The sequence below is a fragment of the Bos javanicus genome, chromosome X (genome assembly GCF_032452875.1).
Source record: "Bos javanicus breed banteng chromosome X, ARS-OSU_banteng_1.0, whole genome shotgun sequence".
NCBI classification, from domain to species: Eukaryota; Metazoa; Chordata; class Mammalia; order Artiodactyla; family Bovidae; genus Bos; species Bos javanicus.
Window position 1 is genome coordinate 81,856,058 of NC_083897.1, and position 24,663 is coordinate 81,880,720.

Below are 24,663 nucleotides of genomic sequence, written 5' to 3' on the forward strand. Positions count from 1 at the left end.
GAGAAAGGCTTATTACAAGGCCATGCAAGAAGAATGAGTGGCTCGTGCTCAGAAGACCTGAACTCCCCAGTGGGTTTCAGGGAAGTTTTTTGAGGCAACATTTGGGGAAGTGGCACTGCAGAGTATGTAGCTCTTCTCTGATTGGCTGGTGGTGAGGTAATAGAATGGTCATCATCTCAGTCTGATACTAGCCTTCTGGTTCCAACCAGTCTGGGGTCCACATGCTTGTCCTCAGCCTAAGGTTATCATCCTCCACCTAGATAGAGGCCTTAATTCCTGTAGAAGAACTAATCTTGTTCCACTGTAGACAGAGTACATACTTTGACTTCAAGTTATTTTAAATGTATTTGAAGTTTGTGTTGTGGTCTAACATATGGTCTGTCCTGGATAAAGTGCCATGTGTGCTTGAGAAAGAATCTAATTTGTTCTTGGGTTGATGAAATGGTCTGTGTATATCTTTTAGGTATAAAAATAAACTATACATAGTTTTACACAGTATTTTAAAATAAGAAAAGAAATATATTATCAGTGCACTTTGTTTTTTCATTTGTATTCAAATTGCTATTGGTGTCACATGCTCTCAGCCTGAAGAACTTCTCTTAGCATTTTTGTAAATGGTTCTGCTAGCAAAAAGATGCAACTTTTTTTAATCTGGGAATTTCTTTATTTTTCTTTCAGTTCTGAGAGAGAATTTTGCTGGGTATTAGATTCTTGGTTGCCTGTTTTCTTTCATCACATTGAATATATTATCCCACTGCCTTTTTAATCAATATTCTACATTTCCTGACATTGTCATCTTGCCTTCCTTTTTTAAGTGTGGTTTCCTTTAATTGTTTTAACATATTTGAAACAGCTGCTTTGAAACCTGTGTCTGCTAATTTCCAATATTGGACCTTTCAAAAGTCAGTTCCTGTTGCCTACTTTATTCCTGTGTATGGGTCATACTTTCTTGTTTCTTTGCATATTTTATAATTCTTTGTTGAAAACTGAACATTTTGCATAATATTTTGGAACATCTTTGGGTACTGATTCCCCCTCTCTGGGACTTGTTAATATGTGCTTGTTTGTTTGATTAGTGACTTGTCTGGGCTAGTTCAGTGCAGTCTTATTTCTGCAGCTGTATAATAGTATAGAGCATCTAATGTTATTCCTCAGAGATCGCAGTCTTTGCCTTTGCAGTCACCATGACCCCTCCTCTGGAAAGGAATGAAAGTAGTTTTAGCAGGGTTATTTTTGAGTATCGCTTTCCATGATCACCCTGTTAAGCTTCTGCTGCTGCTGCTGCTAAGTTGCTTCAGTCGTGTCTGACTCTGTGCGACCCCATAGACAGCAGCCCACCAGGCTCCCCTGTCCCTGGGATTCTCAAGGCAAGAACAATGGAGTGGGTTGCCATTTCCTTCTCCAGTGCATGAAAGTGAAGAGTGAAAGTGAAGTGGCTCAGTTGTGCCTGACTCTTAGCGACCCCATGGACTGCAGCCTACCAGGCTCCTGCGTCCATGGGATTTTCCAGGCAAGAGTACTAGAGTGGGGTGCCACTGCCTTCTCCGTTAAGCTTCTGAGTGGTCTTCTGTTAGTATCATACACAGGTGTAAGGCTTGATGAATTACTAGGTGACTGGTGTGTGTGTGTGTGTGTGTGTGCGCACGCACGCACATGTACGTGCATGTGTGCATGCACGCATGCACGTTTGAAAATACTCTGGTATAAATTGCTCCACAGTCTGATCCAATTAATGTAAGGCCCCTTTGAAGGGGTAAGTAATCTTAGCTTTCTCTTCCCCTTAGTTCTCTCTGTAAACTTGTATTCTACCGTTTGGCTTGTCATTATCACTGAGTTACCAGCTTCCTCTTAACTGCCCACACCAAAATCTTCACTTTTTTTTTTTATAGTGTCTTTAGACTTGAACTTCCCCAAGCTCTATTTCAATAAATGTCAGTCAGTCTCTTTAGGGTGACTGCAGAGCTCACTCTTCTGATGACCTTCCTCTCCTCCTGAGCAGAAACTCTATACACTGCTTTGGAGCTAGAGGCAGGGACCATGACCCATTTGTATCAGAATGACAATACAGCTCTGTAAATCAGGATCTAGCAAAAGTCATAGTCCCTAACATTCTTAACTTGCCTCTATGAGCATGGAAACTCTCTTATAAGGAAGCTGAGGTGAGGGCCATTGTGACCCAGTATTTTCAACTGCAGTGCTTGGAGGGACTGGGTAGAAGAAAAGAGTGCCAGGCTTCTTAATTGTGCTTGTTTATAATAGAACTCGGGCTTCCCTGGTAGCTCAGCTGGTAAAGAATCCAACTGCAATGCAGGAGACCCTGGTTCAATTCCGGGGTCAGAAAGTTCCCCTGGAGAAGGGATAGGCTACTCATTCTAGTATTCTTGCCTGGAGAGTCCCCATAACAGAGGAGCCTGGCAGGCTACAGTCCATAGGGTCTCAAAGAGTCACACATGACTGAGCAACTAAGCACAGCACATATTCATGCAATACAGGTCTTGGGGAGGGGAATGAGAAGTCCTGGCAACATGCCCCTTACGGTCATCCCTAGCCTGGAAGCTGAGGGTATAGTGAGCCCTATCCTCTTGGTTATACCCACCTAAAGTACATTTACATCATACTGAACTGGGGAGGGGAGTTGGCCAGATCATGGCTCAACAGCTACAGGTACTCACTGTTCTTACTGAGACTTTAGAAGATTTCCTGGAATAGATGTTTCCCCATTGGCTATTAATATATGCCCTTAGGGCAATTTTCTGAGACTTTACATGATTATGTTTTATCATTTTCACCAGTTATGGTAGTTTTGCTGGGGAGAAGATCCATAGATCTCCTCATATCACCATTCTGGAAGCAATTTTCTTCTGTCCTAGATTATTAAAATTGATACTACTCAAGATTTTCTGTTTAATCCTCAATTTCCTATAAGTTAAGTGATTATGCTATGCATCTTAAACAGTGCTGTTATATCAATTGTACCTCAATAAAACTAGGGGGAGAAAAGGAAAGAGAAAAAAAATAGAGGCTAATATTTATATATAAATCCAAAAATATTCAGTTTATACTTCGATTTTTCTAGTTTAATTTTTTACTGCTTTTAATGATATGATTTTTATTTGCTTAAAGTTTTGTTTGGTTGAGACTAATTTTCTCATTACTTTCTTACCAAACAGAACTGCTTCCTAAATCGTGCACTTGATCTGATCCGTAAATGCAGAGACATCTGGAATGTCCTGAAAACAACAGGTACAGTGGGACTGGGAGTATGGTAACATGGTTATAAAGGGGGTTTCGGATCTGAATAACCTAGTCTTTTATCAACAGAAATTTGTGCCACTGAAATACTTGATGACCAGCCAAATGATCCTTTAAGAACTAGCTTTTCCCCACTCTATGTTTGTATTTTGTATTTTAAATCTTTGACACACTACTTAGAGTAAGAATATTTTTTAAAATATTTATTTACTTGGCTGTGTTGAGTCTTAGTTGCAGCATGCAGGATCTTCAGTTGTGGCATGTGGGATCTAGTTCCCTGACAAGAGATCAAACCTGGGCCCCCGCATTGGGAGCAAAGAGTTTTAGCCACTGGACTACCAGGGGAAGTCCCAAGAATATATTTTAATCTTGATTTTCATTGTAGTGTTGAGTATAAAAATAGTACCATCATTGTTCAATATGACTTTATTGCTCTTAAGTCACTGGATTTGATATCTAATTTAAACAAATTTTGACTTTGACTAAATGTAGGATACAGAATCTTCCAAACCACAATGATAATATCAGATACTGTTAACATTTTGTAATGAAATAACCTGTGTAGTAGTAAACCATTAGAAGCTATATAGTAGCTTGCTATGGTATCCTAATTAAGGATGGTATTATTATATAGACTTTATTATATTGTGTCCATCTATTCCTGTTTTAGTTAGAATTTTTTAAAAATATATACATACTGAATTGAATTTCATGCCTTTTATTTTTTATTAATTTATTTATTTACTTTGGCTATGCTGGCTCTTTATTGCTTTGCACGGGCTTTCTCTAGTTGTGATGAGCGGAGGCTACTCTTTGTTACAGTACACAGGCTCTTGTTTCAGTGGCTTCTCTTGATGCGGAGCACAGGCTGTAGGTGTGCAGGTTTCAGTTGTTGTAACCAACACATAGGCTCAGTAATTGTAGTATGCAGGCTTTAGGGTGCATGGGCTTCAGCACTCAGGCTTAATAGTTGGTGTCCATGGGCTCTAGAGCTCAGGCTCAGTAGTTGTAAGGCACAGGCTTAACTGCTGTGTGGCATTTCGAATCTTCCTGGACCAGGTACTGAACTTGTGTGCTCTACATAGGCAGGTGGATTCTAATCCACTGTGCCACCAGGGAAGTCCCAAATTACGTGTCTTTTAAGCTTCTCTAGAGATCATTACATGGTTTTTCTCTTTTGAAGTATTAATATCTTAAATTATAATAATAATACATTTCCTAAAATTAAGTCATCATTGGATTTCTGGAATAATCCATTTGGTCATTGTGTATTATTTTAAAAAATGGTGAATTTGGTTTCCTTATATTTAAAAATTATTGGGCTGTCATTTTATGTGTATATTCATGATACCTTTGATGAATGTTTATATCAAACTATAGGAATTACAAGAAAGAACATAAACATATAAAATTTAATTCACCTATCTCAATCTATGGCAGGCATTTAGAAGAATAAAAACAATAAAAAGAAAGGAGAGAAAATACCTAAATAACATACTCAGTATGGAAGATTTAATAGAAATATACCAGATAGCCTGAAAAAATACTTTATACTCCAGTACTCTTGCCTGGAAAATCCCATGGATGGAGGAGCCTGGTAGGCTTCAGTCTATGGGGTCGCTAAGAGTCAGACACGACTGAGCGACTTCACTTTCATTTTTCACTTTCATGCATTGGAGAAGGAAATGGCAACCCACTCCAGTGTTCTTGCCTGGAGAATCCCAGGGACGGCAGAGCCTGGTTGGCTGCCGTCTGTGGAGTCGCACAGAGTCGGACACGACTGAAGCAACTTGGCAGCAGCAGCAGCAGCCTGATAATAGAAAACTCATTTTCTTTTCATGTGCCCTTTGAACATTGATAGAATTGATCACAAGAAAAACCTGAATGAAAAAAAAAAAACCTGAATAAATTCTAAAAATAAAACAAATAGCATTATCTGACCACAATGCTTCACAATGCAGTAAAACTAGAAGTTAATAATGGAATTAGGAAACAGAATGCTTTACCACTTGGACATTTTAAAAAACAAAAGTAACTATGGAATATCTGGGCTTCCCTGCTGGCTCAGTGGTAAAGACTCTGCCTGCCAATGCAGGAGACTTGGATTTGATCCCTGTATCAGGAAGATCCCCTGGAGAAGGAAATGGCAGCCCCACTCCAGTATTCTTGCCTGGAAAATTCCATGGATAGAGGAGCCTGGCAGGCTACAGTCCACTGAGTTGCAAAAGAGTTGGACTTGGCTTAGCGACTAAACAACAGCAGCAGCAATATAAAATATCTAGAAAATGATGCTTAGAATACCTCATAACAGAATCTAAATTACTAAAGTAGTGCTCAGAGTGAAATTTATACCTTTAGTGCCTTTTATTTAAAAAGTATGTCAGAATGCTAGCTGTCTACTGAAAATCAGTTTCTTCATTCTAGGAACACAGCTAGATTCTCTTTATATAGCTATATCTATCTATGTCTTTAGAGACTTACAAATGTAAACAATGAGATACCACTACCCACTTATTAGAATGACAAAAATTCAAAACACTGACAACACCAAATGCTGGTGAATATGTGAAAGAATAGGAATTCTCATTCATTGCTGACAGGAATGCAACATGGTATAGCCACTTTGAAGAACAGCTTGGCAGTGTCTTACAAAACTAAACATACTCTTGCTATACAATCCAGCAGCGGTGCTCCCTGTTATTTATGCAAATAAATTGAAAACTTATGTCCATGAAAAGACCTGCACATGGATGTTTATAGCAACTTTAGTCACAATTGCTAAAACTTGGAAGCGACCAAGATACCATTCAGTAGGTGAATAGTCAAATAAACTGTGGAATGTCCAAACAATGAAATATTGTCCAGAACTAAGAGGAAACGAGCTATTAAACTATGAAAAGACATGAAGGTAACTTAAATGCATATTACTAAGTGAAAGAAGCCAATCTGTAAAGGCCACATACTATATGATTCCAACTATATGACATTATAAAAAAGACAAAACTATGAAGACAATAAAAAGATCTTTGGTTGTCAGCATGAACTGAGGAGGGAGGAATAAATAGATAAAACACAAGAAACTTTTTTAGGGCAGTGAAACTATTCTGTATGATACTACAGTGGTATATACATGTTATTATACATTTGTCAAAATCCATAGAATGTACAATGCCAAGAGTGAATCCTAATGTAACATGTAATTTGGGTAAAAGTGGTGTGTCAATGTAGATTCACTGATTGTAACAAATGTACCACTATGGTGCAGGATGTTAATAGTGGAGGAAGTTGTGTGCAGTGGGGGATAGGGTATATATGGGAATGCTCTATACTTTCCACTCAATTTTGCTGTGAACCTAAAACTATTTAAAAGAATGGCTATTATTGAAAAGACAAGGAAGATGTGGAGAAAAGGGAATTCTTTTGCACTGTTGATGGGAATGTAAATTGGTACAGCCACTATGGAAAACAATGTACACGTTCCTCAAAAAAGCAAAAATAGAGCAACCATCTTCAAAAACCTCAGTACTGAGTATATATCTAAAGGAAATGAAATCACTATTGCAGAGAGGTATCTGCATCCCCGTGTTCATGTCTCACAATAGTCAAGACATGGAAATAGTCTAAGTATTAATTGAAGGATGAATGAATGAAGAAAATATGACATACATATATATGTATGTATATATGTATATATATGTATATGTATGCACACACACACAATTAACTATTTGGCCTTATAAAAGAAAGAAATCCTGCCATTTGTAACAACATGGATGAATACCTGGAGGACATTATGCTGAGTGAAATAAGACAGAAAAACACAAATACTGTTAGACCTAACTTATATGTGGAATCTTAGAAAAAAAAAATCTCAGAGAAACAGAGAGTAGATTGTTGGTTGCCAGGAGCCAGGGGCATGGGGGAACATGTGATGGTGGTCACAGGGTACAAACTTCTAGATATAGAATGAATAAGTTTTGAGAGACCTAATGTACACCATTGTGACTGTAGTTAACAATACTGAATTGTATACTTGAAAGTTGGCAAGAGAGTAAATCTTAAATGTTCTCACCCCTCACACACACAAACACAAATGGCAACTATATGAAGTAATGGATATGTTAACTAGCCTTATTTTGGTAATCATTTCACAGTATATACATGTATAAAACCATGTCATTGTACACCTTAAATATACATAATGTTATATGTCAAATACATCTCAATGAAGCTGGAAAAAATCCAGCAATATATGAAAAGAATTATATGCCAAAGACTACTAGGTATAGCTCCAAGGATGATGGATTATTTGTTGTGGTTGTTCAGTTGTTCAGTAGTGTTCTACTCTGCATCCCCATGGACCACAGCATACAGCACACCAGGCTCCCCTGTCCTTCATTGTCTCCTGGAGTTTGATCAAATTCATGTCAATGAGTCAGTGATGCCATCTAATCATCTCATCTTCTGTTGCCTCCTTCTCCTTTCACCTTCAGTCTTTCCTGGGGGTCTTTTCCAGTGAGTCGGCTCTTCGATTAGGTAACCAGGGAATTGGAGCTTCAGCTTCAGCAACAGACCTTATAATGAATATTCAGGTTCACTTTAGAATTGAGTGGTTTGATCTCCTTACAGTCCAGTGGGCTCTCAAGAGTATTCTTCAGCACCACAATTCAAAAGCATCAGTTCTTCTGCACCCAGCCCTTTTTATGGTCCAGCTTTCACATCCATACATGACTACTGGAAAAACCCTAGCTTTGACTATACGGACCTTTGTTGGCAAAGTGATGTCACTACTTTTTAATATACTATCTAGGTTTGTCATAGCTCTCCTTCCAAAGAACAAATATCTTTTAATTTCATGGTTACAGTCACCATCCACAGTGATTTTAGAGCCCAAGAAAATAAAATTTGTCACTGCTTAGACTTTTTCTCCTTCTATTTGCCATGAAGAGATGGGACCAGATGTCATGATCTTAGTTTTTTGAATGTTGAGTTTTAAGCCAGCTTTTTGACTCACTTTCACCTTCATCAAAAGGCTCTTCAGTTGCTTTACACTTTCTGCTATTAGAATAGTATCATCTGCATATCTGAGGTTGTTGATATTTCCTCCAGCAGTCTTAATTCCAGCTTGTGATTCATCCAGCCTGGCATTTTGCATGATGTACTCTGCATAGAAGTTAAATAAGCAAGGTGACAATATACAGCCTTGTCATACTCCTTTAACAATTTTGAACCAATCAGTTGTTCCATGTCCGGTTCTAACTGTTGCTTCTTGACCCACATACAGGTTTCTCAGGAGACAGGTAAGGTAGTCTGGTATTCCCATGTCTTTTAGAATTCTCCACAATTTGTTGTGATTCACACAGTCAAAGGCTTTAGCATAGTCAATGAAGCAGAAGTAGATGTTTTTCTGGAATTCCCGTGCCTTCTCCATGATCTAATGAACATTGGCAATTTGATCTCTGGTTCCTCTGCCTCTTTGAAACCCAGCTTGTATATACATCTGTAAGTTCTCTCTTCACATACTGTTGAAGCCTAGCTTGAAGGATTTTGAGCATAACATTGCTAGCATGTGAAATGAGTGCAATTGTACAGTAGTGTGAACATTCTTTGGCATTGCCCTTCTTTGGGATTGGAATGAAAACCAACCTTTTCCAGTCCTGTGGCCACTGCTGAGTTTTCCAAATTTGCTGGCATATTGAGTGCATCACTTAACAACATCATCTTTTAGGATTTGAAATAGCTGGAATTCCATAACTTCCACTAGCTTTTTTCATAGTGATGCTTCCTAAGGCCCACTTGACTTCATACTCCAGGATGTCTGGCTCCCCTTGCCTTTCTCTTCTCTTCTTTCCTCAGCTATTTGTAAAGCCTTCTCAGAAAGCTACTTTGCCTAGTTGCATTTCTTTTTCTTTGGAATGTTTTTGGTCACTGCCACCTGTACAATGTTTTTGAACCTCCATCTATAGTTCTTCAGGCACTCTGCCTACCAGATCTAATCCCTTGAATCTATTCATCATCCCCATTGTATAATCATTAAGGATTTGATTTAGGTCATACCTGAACAGCCTAGTGGTTTCCCTTACTTTCTTCAATTTAGCCTGAATTTTGCAATAAAAGAGTTCATAATCTGAGCCATAGTCAGCTCCAGGTCTTATTTTTGCTGACTGTATAGAGCTTCTCCATCTTTGACTTACGAAGAACATAATCAATCTCATTTCGGTATTGACCATCTGGTGATGTCCATATGTAGAGTCATCTCTTGTGTTGTTGGAAGAGGGTGTTTGCTGTGACTAGTGTGTTCTCTCAGCAAAACTCTGTTAGCCTTTGCCCTGCTTCATTTTGTACTTCAAGGCCAAACTTGCCTGTTATTCCAGGTATCTCTTTATTTCCTCCTTTTGCATTCTAATCCCCTATGATGAAAAGGACATCTTTTTTTGGCATTAGTTCTAGAAGGTCATCATAGAACTATTCAGCTTCTTCAGCATTAGTGTTTGAGGCATAGACTTGGATTACTGTGATATTGAATGGTTTGCCTTGGAAACGAATAAAGATCATTCTGTCATTTTTGAGATTGCACCCAGTACTGCATTTTGGACTCTTTTGTTGACTATGAGGGCTACTCCATTTCTTCTGAGGGATTCTTGCCTACAGTGTAGATATAATGATCATCTGAATTAAATTCTCCCATTCTCATCCATTTTAGTTCACTGATTCCTAAGATGTTGATGTTCAATCTTGCCATCTCCTGCTTGACCATGTCCAATTTACCTTGATTCATGAACCGAACATTCCAGGTTCCTATACAATATTGTGCTTTACAGCATCAGACTTTACCTTCACCACCAGACACCGGACACTGAACATTGTTTGCGCTTTGGCCCAGCCACTTCATTCTTTCTGGAGCTATTAGTAATTTCCCTCCACTCTTCCCCAGTACCTCATTGGACACCTTCTGACCTGGGCAGCTCATCTTCCAGTGTCATATCCTTTTGCCTTTTCATACTGTTCATGGGGTTCTCTAGGCAAGAATACTGGAGTGGGTTGTTATTTCCTCCTCCAGTAGACCATGTTTTATCAGAACTCTTCACTATGACCCATCTATCTTGGGTAGTCCTGCAGGGAATGGCTCATAGCTTCATTGAGTTACACAAGCTCTTTCACCATGACCGGGCTGTGATCCATGAAGGGGGACAAGGAATATTCAGTTCAATTCAGTTGCTCTGTCATGTCCGACTCTTTGCGACCCCATGACCCACAGCACGCCAGGCCTCCCTGTCCATCACTAACACCCGGAGTCCACCGAAACCCATGTCCATCGATTCAGTGATGCCATCCAACCATCTCATCCTCTGTTGTCCCCTTCTCCTCCTGCCCTCAATCTTTCCCAGAATTTGGGTCTTTTCAAATGAGTCAACTCTTCTCATCAGGTAGCCAAAGTATTGGAGTTTCAGCTTCAACATCAGTTCCTCCAATGAACACCCAGGACTGATCTCCTTTAAGATGGACTGCTTGGAATCTCCAAGGGACTCTCTCAAGAGTCTTCTCCAACACCACAGTTCAAAAGCGTCAATTCTTCAGCACTCACCCTTCTTTATATTAGTCAGCCATAAAAAGGAACGAATTTGAGTCAGTTCTGGTGAGGTGGGTGAACCTAGTGCCTGTTATACAAGATAAGTCAGAGAAAAATATCATACATTAATGCATGTATATGAAATTTAGCAAAATGGTACTGATGAACCTATTTGCAAGGCAGGGATAGAGATGCCGACATAGAGAACAGACTTGTGGACACAGTGGGGAAAATATAGCGCTTTGGACGAATTGAGAGAGTATCATTGAAACATATACATTACTGTATATAAAAAAGATAGCTAGTGGAAAGTTGCTGTATAACACAGGGAGCTTAGCCTGGTGCTCTGTGACAACCTAGAGGGGTGGGATGGGGTGAGGGGTGGGAAGGAGGTTCAAGAGGGAGGGAATATAGGTACACTTTTGGCTGATTCATGTTGTTGTATGGCAGAAACGGACACATTGTAAATTGTAAAGCAGTTATCCTCCAGTTAAAAATAAATTTTTAAAAGAAAAAGGACATTAGGTTAAAACTAAGGGAAAAATTAAAGAAAAGAATTTGTTGTTTCATCTAGGAAATCTATAATTTGTTGGCATACAATAGTTCATAGTAATCTCTTGTAATCCTTTTTATTTCTGTAAAGTCAGTTATAATGTCCCCTCTTTTGAAGCCTCTCTTTGAATTACTAGGATCTGATTATAATAATGAACTTCTCTTATTGTCAGTGTAGCTAAAATTTTGTCAATTTTTTAAATCTCTTCAAATTGTTGGTTTCATTGATTTTCTCTATTTTTCTATCCTCCAATTCATTTTTCTCTGCTCTTTATTATTTCACTTCTCTAGTAGCTTTGAATTTGTTTTGCTCTTTTTTCTACTTCCTCATGGTTTAAAGTTGTGGTATTGCTTTAAAATTTTTCTTCCTTTATGGATGTTTATAGTTACAAGTCTTCCTTTCAGTACTGTTTTTACTACATCCCATAAATTTCATTATGTTTTGTTTTTGTTACCAACCATCTCTAGGTATTTTTCTAAGTTCTCTTGTGATTGTTTTTTCTTTTGGCCCAATGCTTGTTGTTTAATTTCCACATACTTGTGACTTTTCCAGTTTTCTTTCTGTTATGGATTTCTAGCTTCATTCCATTATGGTCAGAGAATATACTCTATGGGATTTTAGTCTTATTAAATTTATTGAGACTTATTTTGTAGCCAGATATATGGTCTCTACTGGAGAATATTCCATTAGCACTTGAGCATAAAGTGTTTTCTTCTGTTGTCGGATAGAGTATTATATATAACATCTGTTAGTTCTAATTGGTTTATAGTGTTGTTGGCATCCTCTTATTTCCTTGTTGATCCCCTATCTACATATTCTATCCATTTTTGAAAATTATTCATAAAATGTATGATTTATGTTTATCTGAAGGTAAAAATATACTAGGAACAGAGAAGACAGTCAGAAATCTCCAGGAACTGCCCATAAAGAGTAAAATTTCTGAAATTTTTATATTAATATTTTACCTATAAAAATTTAACGTAGAGAAGGCTAAGCATCTCTTCTGATTTTGAAACTCTTCTCATGCAACTCTTAGCAATAGTAACCCATCAAACAAACCTAATTACTTCTTACATTTCCTCTCTTTATGAGGAGAAAGGATGAATTTTTGCAGTTTTCCAGGGGCCCTTTTGGGAATCTCAAAGATAATTTTAGTTTAGAAGATATCCTGAAAACATTGTTTTATATTTTCTATATTTGGGATGTGACTTTTCAGGGCAGAACTAAGAGTTGTTAGAGGCAGTTGGGCACTTGATTAAAATACAATTGTGGGTGCCTGAGAAACAGTACTTGGTTACCCATCTAAGCAAAATGACAATAACACATTTACAAATAAGTGTAGAAAATAACACAATTCTAAAGAACTTTAGCTCTTCAATAAATTAGAAAACTTTTTTCTTAATCTTTTTGTCATTAAATGATCAAAAATAACGACATCACAAAGATAATAAAGATCAAAAAATTATTCTGGTAAAACACAAAATCTGCTATCTAGGTAGATTACATACAAGGCAAAGAATAGACTTGTAGTATAAGTGAAACCATCATTTAGTAAACTAAGGAAGCAAGCCCATCAAAAAAAATCAAGATAACTTTGCTCCATTTTAATACATTACAGAGCTTTATTTTAGACTCAGGTTTAAACTAGGGCAAATGAAATTTACTTTCCAGATTTGTCCTTCATTATGCTCTTTTATATTCTTGAACAAACTGACAACCTTTTAGGGGATCTGCCTGTCAAAACTAGCTTTATGAAAAGACTAAGACAGTTTTTCAGAGGCTACATGATGTGTGATACTGTAATAAGATTGGATGCAGAAGAAAATACAGAATCTAGCTATTTCTGTTAAGTCAGGCATTAAGGAGCTTTTCAAAACTGTGAAACAATCTTCTCATTCATTTTTTAAAATTTTGTTTATGGATAATTGCTTTACAGTATTATGTTGGTTTCTACCAAACATCAACATGAATCAGCCATAGGTTTACCCATGTCCCCTCCCACTTGAACGTCCCTCCCACCTCCCTCTTCTCATTCACTTTCAAAATACAATTACTTTTTAATTGACATTAACACACAGTGACTTCATCTCAAATTAATTCAATCAGGAAATATATTTAAATTTTGTTTTAATTTCTAAAATGGTAAATATCAATAGTTATAACCTGCATATGAAAAATCTCTTTGATAAGTTTTTCAGAGTACATGGGGGTCCTGAGAACAGAAAGTTTGAGAACCACTGATTTGGGAGTAAACTGCATTTTCCTTTAAAAACAAAGGCATATATCCATTTGACGCTATTGCTCATAATATAATCTCAACCACTTGTTTTAATTGTACTTTTAACCAAAATAATTTTTATTTCAAAGAGAAAACTTAGGTGTAATTGAGACCCATCTCTCACTCACTAGTAGTGTAGCAGACTAGCAGAGTTCATGAACACACAGCACAACTTTCTCTGACTACCTTCATCCCTTTTAAAGAGGAAAAATGAACACATTCTTTAACCCAAAGATATTGCCTCTCTATAGCATATAAAAATAAGAAACAATAGTATATAAACTTAAAACTATGCTTAGTAATGAAAGTATTTGGTTTTACTGAAAAGTTATCTTGGTATCTATTATCCATTTATTAACTCAATGTAATATCAGTTTAACATTTTAAGTGAACTAAATATCTTGAAGTTTATAGTATTTTTCTTGATTTTCTAACTGTTCTAAGTATAATTAATTTTGGGCTTCCCTGGTGGCTCAGTTGATAAAGAATCTACCTGCAATGTAGGAGACGTAGGTAAGATGTTGGTAAGATCCCCTGGTGGAGGGCATGACAACCCACCCCAGTATTCTTGCCTGGAGAATTCCATGGACAGAGGAGCCTGGCAGGCTATAGTCCATGGGGTTGCAAAGTCAGACACAACTGAAAACTAACACAACAACAACAAAATTAATTTTAATGAAGTTCAAGAATATCCAACTATGTCAATAATTGCATTAAATATAAATGGTATAAATCAGAGGTCAAGGCACTTTTCTTAAAGGGCCAATAATATTAATAAATATTTTAGGCCAGCAGGCCATAGGGTCTCAGACACAGCTACTCAACTCTGCCATTACAGGCAGGAAAATAGACATAGATAATATTTAAACAAATGGACATGACTCTATTCCCATAAAACTTTATTGCCAAACAAATGGCCAGCCCACAGACTGTAGTTTGATCACTTGTGATCTAAATACACCAATTAAAAGATCAAGAAAAGAAAAAAAGAATATAAGATTGGCTAAAAAATCAACATCAACTGCATGCTGTCTATAAGAAACTCACTTAAATATGAGTATATAGATAAGTTAAAAATAAAAGGAACTGAAAATGATACACTATGCAAACATTAATCAAAAGGAAACTGGAATGCCTATATTAATATCATATAAGACACTTTTTTTTAAATATTTATTTGTTTGACTGCCTCCAGTATTAGTTGCAGAACACAGGATCTTCATTATGGCACGCAGAATCTTTCATTGTGATACGCAGGCTCTTCATTATGGCATGCAGGCTTCTCTGGTTGTGCACTGGCTCAGTAGTTGTGCCACATGGACTTAGTTGCCCTACTACATGTGGGCTCTTAGTTCCCTGACCAGGGATTGAACCTGCATCCCCTGCATTGGAAGGCAGATTCTTAACCACTGGACCATCAGGGAAATCCCCAGAAAAGATGCTTTAAAACAAGGAATATCACTAGGGATAAGGAGGGATATAATGAAAAAGTGATCAATTAAGCATGACAACATAACTATCCTAAATGTGTAATTTACCTAATGACAGAACTTGAAAATACATGAAGCAAAAGCTGATAGAACTGAAAGGAAGACTAGAGAAATCCACCCTGTGGTTGGAGACTCCAGTATACTCAGTAATCAGTATAATAAGTCAATAGATACTCAACAAGGGTGTAGAAGACATAAGTAATACTATCAGTCAACTTGATCTAATTGACATAGAATGCTCTACACCAGAATACACATTTATTTTCAGATGCATGTGGATCATTGAACATATACCACATTCTAAACCTAAACAAACCAGAAAAGGGTTAAAAATATTAAAATATAAAAAGTATTTTCTCTTACCATAATGGAATTAAATGATAAATCTATAATATAAAATATATGTATGGTTTATATTTTTATTTCCAAATATATATTTGGAAATGAAATAACATACTTCTATGCAAACACTATGCAAACATTAATCAAAAGAAAACTGGAATGCCTGTATTAATATCAGATAAGATACTTTATTTTTTAATATTTATTTATTTGACTGCCTCCAGTATTAGTTGTAGAACACAGGATCTTCATTATGGCATGCAGGATCTTTCACTGTGATACGCAGGCTCTTCATTATGGTATTATGATATAAAGGGAACATGTATCAACATAATTAAGGCCATTTATGATAAACTCACTCATACTCAACAAGGAAATAATGGAAGTCTTTTTTGTAAGACCAGGTACAAGACAAGGATGCCCTTTCTCACTACTTCTGTTTAATGTAGCATTGGAAGTTCTAGCCACTGCAATCAGACCAGAAAAAGAGAAAAAAAAAGCATCCAAATTAGAAGGGAAGAAGTAAAACTCACTACTTGCAGATGAGATTATACTGTATAGAAGAAACCCTAAATTCTTCACCAAAAAAACTGTTAGGACTGATAAATGACTTCAGTAAAGTTGCAGGATATAAAACTAATATACGGAAATCTGTTACTTTTCTATACACTAATTATGAACTATCAGAAAGATAAAGCAAGAAAACAATCCTGAATAAAATCACATGAAAAGAATAAAATACCTAGGTTACTCTGAAAACTATAAAACATTGATGAAGCAATTTTAAAATTATACAAAGAAATGGAAAGATTTTTTCCTGTTCTTGGATTGGGATAATTAATATTGTTCAAATGTCCATACACCCAAAGTGATCTACAGATTTGAGGCAATTCTTATCAAAATACTCATGACATTTTTCACAGAACTTGAATAAATAATCCTAAAATTTATATGGAACCACAAGAGACCCTGAACTGCCAAAGCAATCTTGAGAAAAAAGGACAAAACGGGGGGTATCATGCTCCCTGACTTCAGACTATGCTCAAAGCTACAGTAATCTAAACAATATGGCACTGCCAAAACAACGGACACACAGATCAATGGAACAGAATAGAGAACCCAGAAAGTAACCCATACACCTCTGGTCAGTTCATCTATGACAAAGGAGTTAAGAATATACAATGGAGAAAAGACAGTCTCTTCAATAAGTGATGCTGGGAAAACTGTACAGCCACATGTAAAACAATGAGATTAGAACATTTCTGCACACCAAATACAAAAATAAACTAAAAATGGATTAAAGGCCTAAATGTAAGACCTAAAACCATAAAACTCCTAGAAGAGAACATAGGCAGAACACTCTGTGACATAAATTATAGAAATATTTTTCAAATCTGTCTCCTAAGGCAAAAGAAATAAAGGCAAAAACAAATAAATGGGGTGTAGTTAATCATAAAAACTTTTGCACTGCAAAGGAAACCATTGACAAAACGAAGAGACAAACTATGAAATGGGAGAAAATACTTGCAAAGGATATGATCAATAAGATGTTAATATCTAAAATATATACACAGCTCATACACTCAGTATAAAAAAAAATCTCAATTAAAAATGGGCAGAAGTCCTAAACAGACATTTTTCCAAAGAAGACATACAGATGTCTAACAGGCACATGAAAAGATGCTTAATACCACTAATCATTGGAGAAATGCAAATCAAGACCACAGTGAGATACCATCTGATACCTGTCAGAATGGCGGGTCTCAAAAAGACCTCAAATAACAAACATTGGTGAAGATGTGGAGAAAAGGGAACCCTTGTACACTGTTGGTGGGAATGTAAATTGAAATTCCTCAAAAAACTAAAAATAGAACTACCATACTACCATGTAATTCCTTCCTGTGTATGTATCTGGAAAAAAAAAATTCAAAAAGATACATGCACCCCAACGTTCATAACAGGATTATTTAGAATAACCAAGGTAGGGAAGCAACCTGTGAACAGATGAATGGATAAAGAAGATGTGGTGTGCATAAATGTGTGTGTATGTGTGTATATATACACACAATGGAATGTTGCTGTTGTTTAGTTACTAAGTCATGTCTGAATCTTTTGTGACCCACATGGACTATAGCCCGCCAGGCTCCTCTGTCCATTGGATTTCCCAGGCAAGAATACTGGAGTGGGTTGCCATTTCCCTCTTCAGGGGATCTTCCCAAACCAGGGATCAAACCTATGTCTCCTGCATTGGCAGGTGGATTCTTCACCACTGAGCCCACAATGGAATATTATTCAGCCATTAAAAAGAATGAAATCTGCATTTGTAACGTGGATGGACCTAGAGAATATTACACTAGTGAAATAAGTCAGACAGAAGAAGACAAATACTCTGTTATCCCTTATATGTGGAACCTAAAAAAAGTAAACAAACCAATGTACATAACAACAGAAATGGACTCACAGATATAGAGAACAAACTAATGGTTACCCATAGGGAAAGTGAAGGGGGAGGGGGCAATACAGGAGTATGGAATTAACATGTACAAACTACTGGTGGATGCATGTTGATGTAAGGCAAAACCAATACAATATTGTAAAGTAAAAATAATAATAAAACAGACAAGCAGCAAGGATGTATTGTACAGCACAGTGAAATATAGCCATTGTTTTGTAATAACTTAAAATTGAATGTAGCCTGTAAAAATATTGAATCACTCTGTTGTACACCTAAAACTAACAATATTGTAAATCAACTATGCTTCACTTCTATATCTTTTTTATTAAACTTTTTATTTTGTATTGGAATATAGCCAATTAACAGTGTTGTGATAGTTTCAGGTGGGTAGCAAAGGGACTCAGCCATGCATATATATATATCCATTCTCCCGCAAACTCTCTTCCATCCAGGCTTCTACATAACATTGAGCAGAGTTCCCTGTGCTATACAGTAGGTCCCTGTTGGTTATCCATTTTATTTTTTCAGTTTTTTCTTTTTAAAAAAATTATTTAATTTTAATTGGAGGATCAATGCTTTACAGTATTGTGTTGGTTTCTGCCAAACATCAATATGAATCAGCCATAGGTATCCATATGTCCCCTCCCACTTAAGTCTCCATCCCACCCCTCTAGGTTATTACAGAGCACCTGATTTGAGCTCCCTGCATCATACAGTAAATTTCCAGGGGCTATCTAATTTTACATATGATAATATATATTTTCAATGCTACTCTCTCAATTCATTCCATTTCCCCACCCCACCCCCATATCCACAGATCTGTTCTCTCTGTCTGTGTCTCCATTGCTGCCTTGATGATAGGTTCATCAGTACCATCTTTCTAGATTCCATGTGTATACATTACTATATGATATTTGTCTTTCTTTTTCTTACTTCACTCATATAATATATAACAGTGTGTGCCTGGCCATTACAAACCCCCTATCCCTTCCCCCCATCCTTCCCCCTGGCAATCATAAGTTTATTCTCTAAGTCTGTGATTCTGTTTCTTCAGGTTTTTTTTAATGTCCTTTTAAATAATCAAATGGATCAAAGATAAATTCATAGAGGAAGTTAGAAATAGTTTGAAAGGAAGTAAATGAAAACACAGCATATAAAAATTTGGAGGTACAGCTAAAGTAGTGTTTAGACAAAAGTTTGTAAAATTAAATGCCTCAATTAGAAAAATATCTTAAATAATCTAAGCCTTCACCTTAAAAAACCAGGGAAAAATGATCAAATTGAACCAAATTAAGCAGAATGAAAGGAATAATATAAGCAGACGTCAATAAGATTTAAAACCGGAAACAATTGATAAAATTGATGAAAACAAAAGCTGTTTTGTTGTTGCTGTTTGTCAATGCAATTGAGAAACCTCTAACCAGGCAGATCAAGACACAAATTAACAATGCCAAGAATGATAGTGTAGACATCACTGCAGATCCTACAGACATTACAAAAAGATAACAAGGGGATATTCTGAACAAATTTATGCCCATTAATTTGAAGGGTTAGATGAGACTCACAAATTCCTTTGAAAGTCAAACTACTAAAACTCCCACAAGAAGAAACAGATAACCCATTGAATTCAAAGTCTAACAGATTTTAACCAAGTGAGATTTGTCCTGGTTTCAACATTATAAACTCAGTTAATTCACCATATCAACAGATTAAGTGATAAGATTCAATATCCATTTATTATAGAAACTCTCAACTAAACAGGAATAGTAGGGAAGTTCCTTAACCTGATAAAAGCCATCCATAAAAAATAAAACCTACAGCTAATGTCATTTTAATGATGAAAGACTGAATACTTTCTCTCTAATGACGTAAACATTCAGAAAATGTTCAGAAATTCAACATTCAGAAAACGAAGATCATGGCATCCAGTCCCATCACTTCATGGGAAGTAGATGGGGAAACGGTGGAAGCAGTGTCAGACTTTATTTTTTTGGGCTCCAAAATGACTGCAGATGGTGACTGCGGCCATGAAATTAAAAGACACTTACTTCTTGGAAGGAATGTTATGACCAACCTAGATAGCATATTGAAAAGCAGAGACGTTACTTTGCCAACAAAGGTCCGTCTAGTCAAGGCGATGGTTTTTCCAGTGGTCATGTATGGATGTGAGAGTTGGACTGTGAAGAAAGCTGAGCACCGAAGAATTGATGCTTTTGAAGTGTGGTGTTGGAGAAGACTCTTGAGAGTCCCTGGACTGCAAGGAGATCCAACCAGTCCATTCTGAAGGAGATCAGCCCTGGGATTGCTTTGGAAGGAATGATGCCAAAGCTGAAACTCCAGTACTTTGGCCACCTCATGCGAAGAGTTGAGTCATTGGAAAAGACTGATGCTGGGAGGGATTGGGGGCAGGAGGAGAAGGGGACAACAGAGGATGAGATGGCTGGATGGCATCACTGACTTGATGGACGTGAGTCTGAGTGAACTCCGGGAGTTGGTGATGGACAGGGAGGCCTGGCGCTGCGATTCATGGGGTCGCAAAGAGCCGGACACAACCGAGCGATTGAACTGAAGGACGTAAACAAGTCAAGAATATCTAGTCTCACTACTCCTGGTCATCATCATCCTGGTGGTTCTAACCAACGCAATAAGGCAAGCAAAAGAGTGAGAAAAGATGTGTAGAGTGAAAAAGATAAAATAAAACTATATGTATTTGCAGAGGACACATAATTCTCTTTATAGAAAGTCCAAAGAATCTACCAAAAGAGTTATAGGAACTAGTAATGAATTAAGCAAGTCACAGGATACAGGTCAATATTCAAAAGATGGTTATAGTTCTACATGCTGTCACTGATGTTCAGTAATAAAAATAACAATCAGTAGTGATAGAAGTCAAAATAGTTGTTAACTCTGCAAGGTGGTATTAACTGGAAAGGAGCACGAGTGTTGGAAGTGTTCTTTATCATGATTTGGGTAGTGGTTATATGGGTTTTAACAGACATAAAAATTCACTGTTTTAAGATTTAAAATTCACACTTTTAAGATTAATATACTTGTTTATTGTATATATGCTATACTTCAAAACTTTTGAAAATGTTCAGTCTAATAAGGGTGATTGGAAACCAACTTACATAGTATGATATATGCCACCTGATACAAGATTCTGCCCATGGTAATAACCAAGAAATAAATATTACTGACTGACTAAGTGAAACAGTTTAGAAACTTTCCCTTACTTAGTTGAAAATAAAACTACAGTTGTTTTATATTTCACTGGACCTTCTGGTTAACTCAGTCATTAAAGTAAGGCAGGCAAACATTATATTTGAATTAGATAGCAGCAGGAGTTTTCCAGGCTATTTAGAAATATCATGGCAATAATTTCAGGAAATGTAGACAACTTTAGCGAATGCATTTCAGGGTGTGAAAGTATTGGTAAGTTTATAGATTTACAAATGTAAAAGATATATCTAAAGGAGCTGAGATAACCTCAAATTGTAAGTAGAATTAATTTTCCTCAATAGGAAAATCTCCCCAGAAGAGAGTAGAATAGCAGAGAATAATGAAATGTAATCACAGAGAATGTTGCGTTTTTGCCTCTTTCTTAGGGGACTTCTCAAGAGATCCATGCGAGACGTTGCTTATTCTGTATGAGTTTGAAGTGAGAGCCAAACTGAATGACCCATTACTGGACCACTTCCTGGAACCAGTGTGGGAACTACCTACTTTGGAAAGTAAAGCATTTGAAACAATGGCAGGTAAGAGCTAAATTTGTTTTTGGAAGGCTGGTACCCATTTAAATCATACTACATTTTTCTTTCTTCTCTCTCTCCTCTCTTTCATCCAGGTGGGAAGCAATGTACCCCCATAGAACTTTGTTCTCCTTCTCTAATAGCATTCTTGAACTATTCTGTATTACAATTATTTGTGTTTATCTTATTCTTTATATGAAATTATAAGCTCCTTAGAATCATGAATAATAATTACTTACATTTGTTGTACTTGTAAACCCTAACCATGTGCATTGCTCATAATGGGTACTTATATTTATTTTGTGTAGAATCAAATAATGTAACTACACAATAGGGATAGTAGCTCAAACTTAAGAAAGTTTTGCTCAGCTAGCTAGAAATAGATAATCACCTGCTTCACTAATCAAAGGTGATATAATCTTATTTATTAAAGTGTACAGAGAAATATTGGTGGTATTTTTAACATAATTGCCAACCTCAAATTTTTCGTTGGGCTATAAGTGGTATTTGGGGACTCAGCCTTTGTGGGGATATACTGCAAGACATGGCCTAATTATCTTCCCTTTATATCTTTCACCCTCCTCAGGAGCCTGTATATGGCTAGTAAAGGTATTGGATAGCCCCAAATGTACAAGAGTCACATTTGCCTTTCCTTGTCTTGCCAAGACAGAATTTCTAGGAGCATGGAGCTGGTGGTGTATACCTTATAGCTATGTGATGGTGACCACTGCTCCTTGTATAATGGAACTCCAATTCTAGAAGCCTGGTGAATGCATCTAGAAGTTTTGAGAGTTTTATCTTTGATATGTATTCTTATGCCAAGGGTTTCCTGTTTTTAATATTAGATAGAAACAGTATATTGTAGTAAAAATCTAGGTGTTTTTTTTTTTTTTCATTAATTCTGAGCTCAGATCAAGTGTAGAAATTTTCATAGTTATAAAGGTCTATAGTAAAACCTTTTCATCATTGCTCAGAACGGATCAGCATTTCATATATACACACCCTCAGTCCACTCTCATTCACCCACCAGTAAGTTCTCAATTATCCACTGTTACCTTTACAGATGCACACACACATGCCCACCTTAATGTTTTAAAAACATTTTTCTTTTGCTTTTTGGAACTATAAAGACCATGCATCTGGTAAACTAAGAGGTTTTCTGATGTTCAGATTTGACTACTTTCATTATTGATCCACTTCAGTAAAAGCAGATCGTGGAGAATATAAATGTGTTTTTGATTAGTACCTTTTTACTGATCTGCTTTCTGTTTTTTCTTCATGTGCCCCTCCTTCACTTTGGTTCATAAGATTATTATTTCGCCTATATAACTGTGTGCTGAGTCACAGAAACAGTAGGTTCTCTGTTGATGTTTACTGGGGGGCGGGGGGGAAATACATATATATATATATATACCTAGTGATCCTACCATGTTACTCTGCCCAGAAAGTAGAAACTATCTCTGAAAGCCACCACGGGTTCATCATATTATGAAATTCATTTTTGGAATTTCGTGTTTGTTTTTGTATTTGTTTCCGGTCAGTTTCATTAGAGAAAACAAGTTGTAACCTAGGATGAAAACTCAGTGGATGAAATTATGATGTTCACAATCTTTTTGCTTTCCTTCTTGTAGCATTGGCCATGGAAATGCCTGCATGCTATCCTTCTATTGCTCTGAAGGCCTTGAAAAAGGCTTTGTTTTTCTACAAAAGGAAGGAATCAATTGATGTTGTGAGATACAGGTTGGTAAATATAATTCAACATGGAATCCTAGCTTTTTGATAGCCAAAAGTGCTATAATTAGTGTCCCATTTGTTATCAATCATACTCAACTGGTGCAAAAGATGATTGGGGTACTCTTGTAACTCCTGGACTAAAAAGTCCTCAGCCCGCAGAACAGCTCCACATTTAGAGTTGTGTTACAGACTGAGGCAAAGGTGAAGGAATCTGGTTGTCCCAAAGGAGAAAAAGAAGGAGAAAGTTACTTTTGTGAGTCTTTATATATAATAAAATTATTGATTAAGTGTTGGTACCTTTCTTTTAGTACTAAATATGCCGATTGTACAGAAAAGTACAAAGATTAATATAACAAGCACCAATGTATCCACTGCTCAAATTTAACGGACACTAACATTTTGGCACATTTGCCTCATATTTTTTTCTAAGCACCTTTCTTTTAAGGACCAATAAGTGCTGTACATAATATAAAATAATATTTATTGGAGATTTTATGTTCTCTATTCCCAATATGTGGGGAAAATAGATATTGTGTGATTTTTCTCTGGAAAACTTCATAACAGTCTTCCTTTTCTGAGACATGAGAGACAGTTCTCCTGGAATTATTCCCAGTTTAAATCCAATTCCCTTTCCCCATTTGAGAATGTAATGAGTAATGAGATGCTTTAAAGTGCATGTAGATTAAACCAGCTCATAAAATATAGTAAACAGACACAACTCCTTAGTTCAGGAAACTAGAAAAAAAGTGAAAGACAGCCATAGGCATAATAAAATGAAGGATTGGTCAGCCCCTTTTATATCTTCAAAAATCTGTCGTTGAGCTTGGAGGCCAGATAAAATTGAAGGAAGAACAGACGTGTTTTGAAGCTCTTAGTCTGGGATGAGGTCCAGATTTTACTTGTCTCAGCCATGAAGTCAATGATTTCTTTCCTTATGGGATGAGTTTTCTCTTTTTGATTTTCAGCCAATGTATGCACAGCTTGGTTAACCTCTTAGTGCCAGATGGGGTGCCGAATACAGAACTCTGTCCCATGGAAGAAATTTGGGGCAATTTTGAAGATGCTCTGATCTTTATTAGCCAAACCGTAAGTCAAACAATATTAAACTTTAAGCTAATTTTAAAGAATTGAGTTTTCTTGTGTGTTAGAAATTACATAGAATAATGCTTTTTGATATGAGTTTTATGGTGAATAAATTCACTTTAAAATGTGGTTACATACTATAAAATTTCCCTGGGTT

The 24,663-nt window shown here is 36.6% G+C and overlaps 1 protein-coding gene and 2 non-coding genes across 4 annotated transcripts in view; 1 reads left to right on the plus strand and 2 right to left on the minus strand.

Annotated features, from left to right (window-relative positions):
- The window catches only part of TEX11 (testis expressed 11), a 203,776-nt gene that overhangs the window by 149,485 nt on the left and 29,628 nt on the right, over positions 1–24,663 (plus strand). For both annotated transcript variants that reach the window (XM_061409806.1, XM_061409807.1), the window contains exons 25-28: positions 3,171–3,243; positions 21,546–21,695; positions 23,321–23,429; positions 24,389–24,509. In XM_061409806.1, the coding sequence (XP_061265790.1) occupies positions 3,171–3,243; positions 21,546–21,695; positions 23,321–23,429; positions 24,389–24,509 (453 nt within the window). The remainder of the gene's footprint in view (positions 1–3,170; positions 3,244–21,545; positions 21,696–23,320; positions 23,430–24,388; positions 24,510–24,663) is intronic.
- On the minus strand, positions 22,592–22,661 carry LOC133243604 (small nucleolar RNA U2-30). Its single transcript, XR_009735154.1, has one exon. It is a non-coding gene; the product is annotated as a small nucleolar RNA U2-30 (small nucleolar RNA).
- Positions 22,804–22,883, minus strand: LOC133243605 (small nucleolar RNA U2-19). The gene has a single exon (XR_009735155.1). It is a non-coding gene; the product is annotated as a small nucleolar RNA U2-19 (small nucleolar RNA).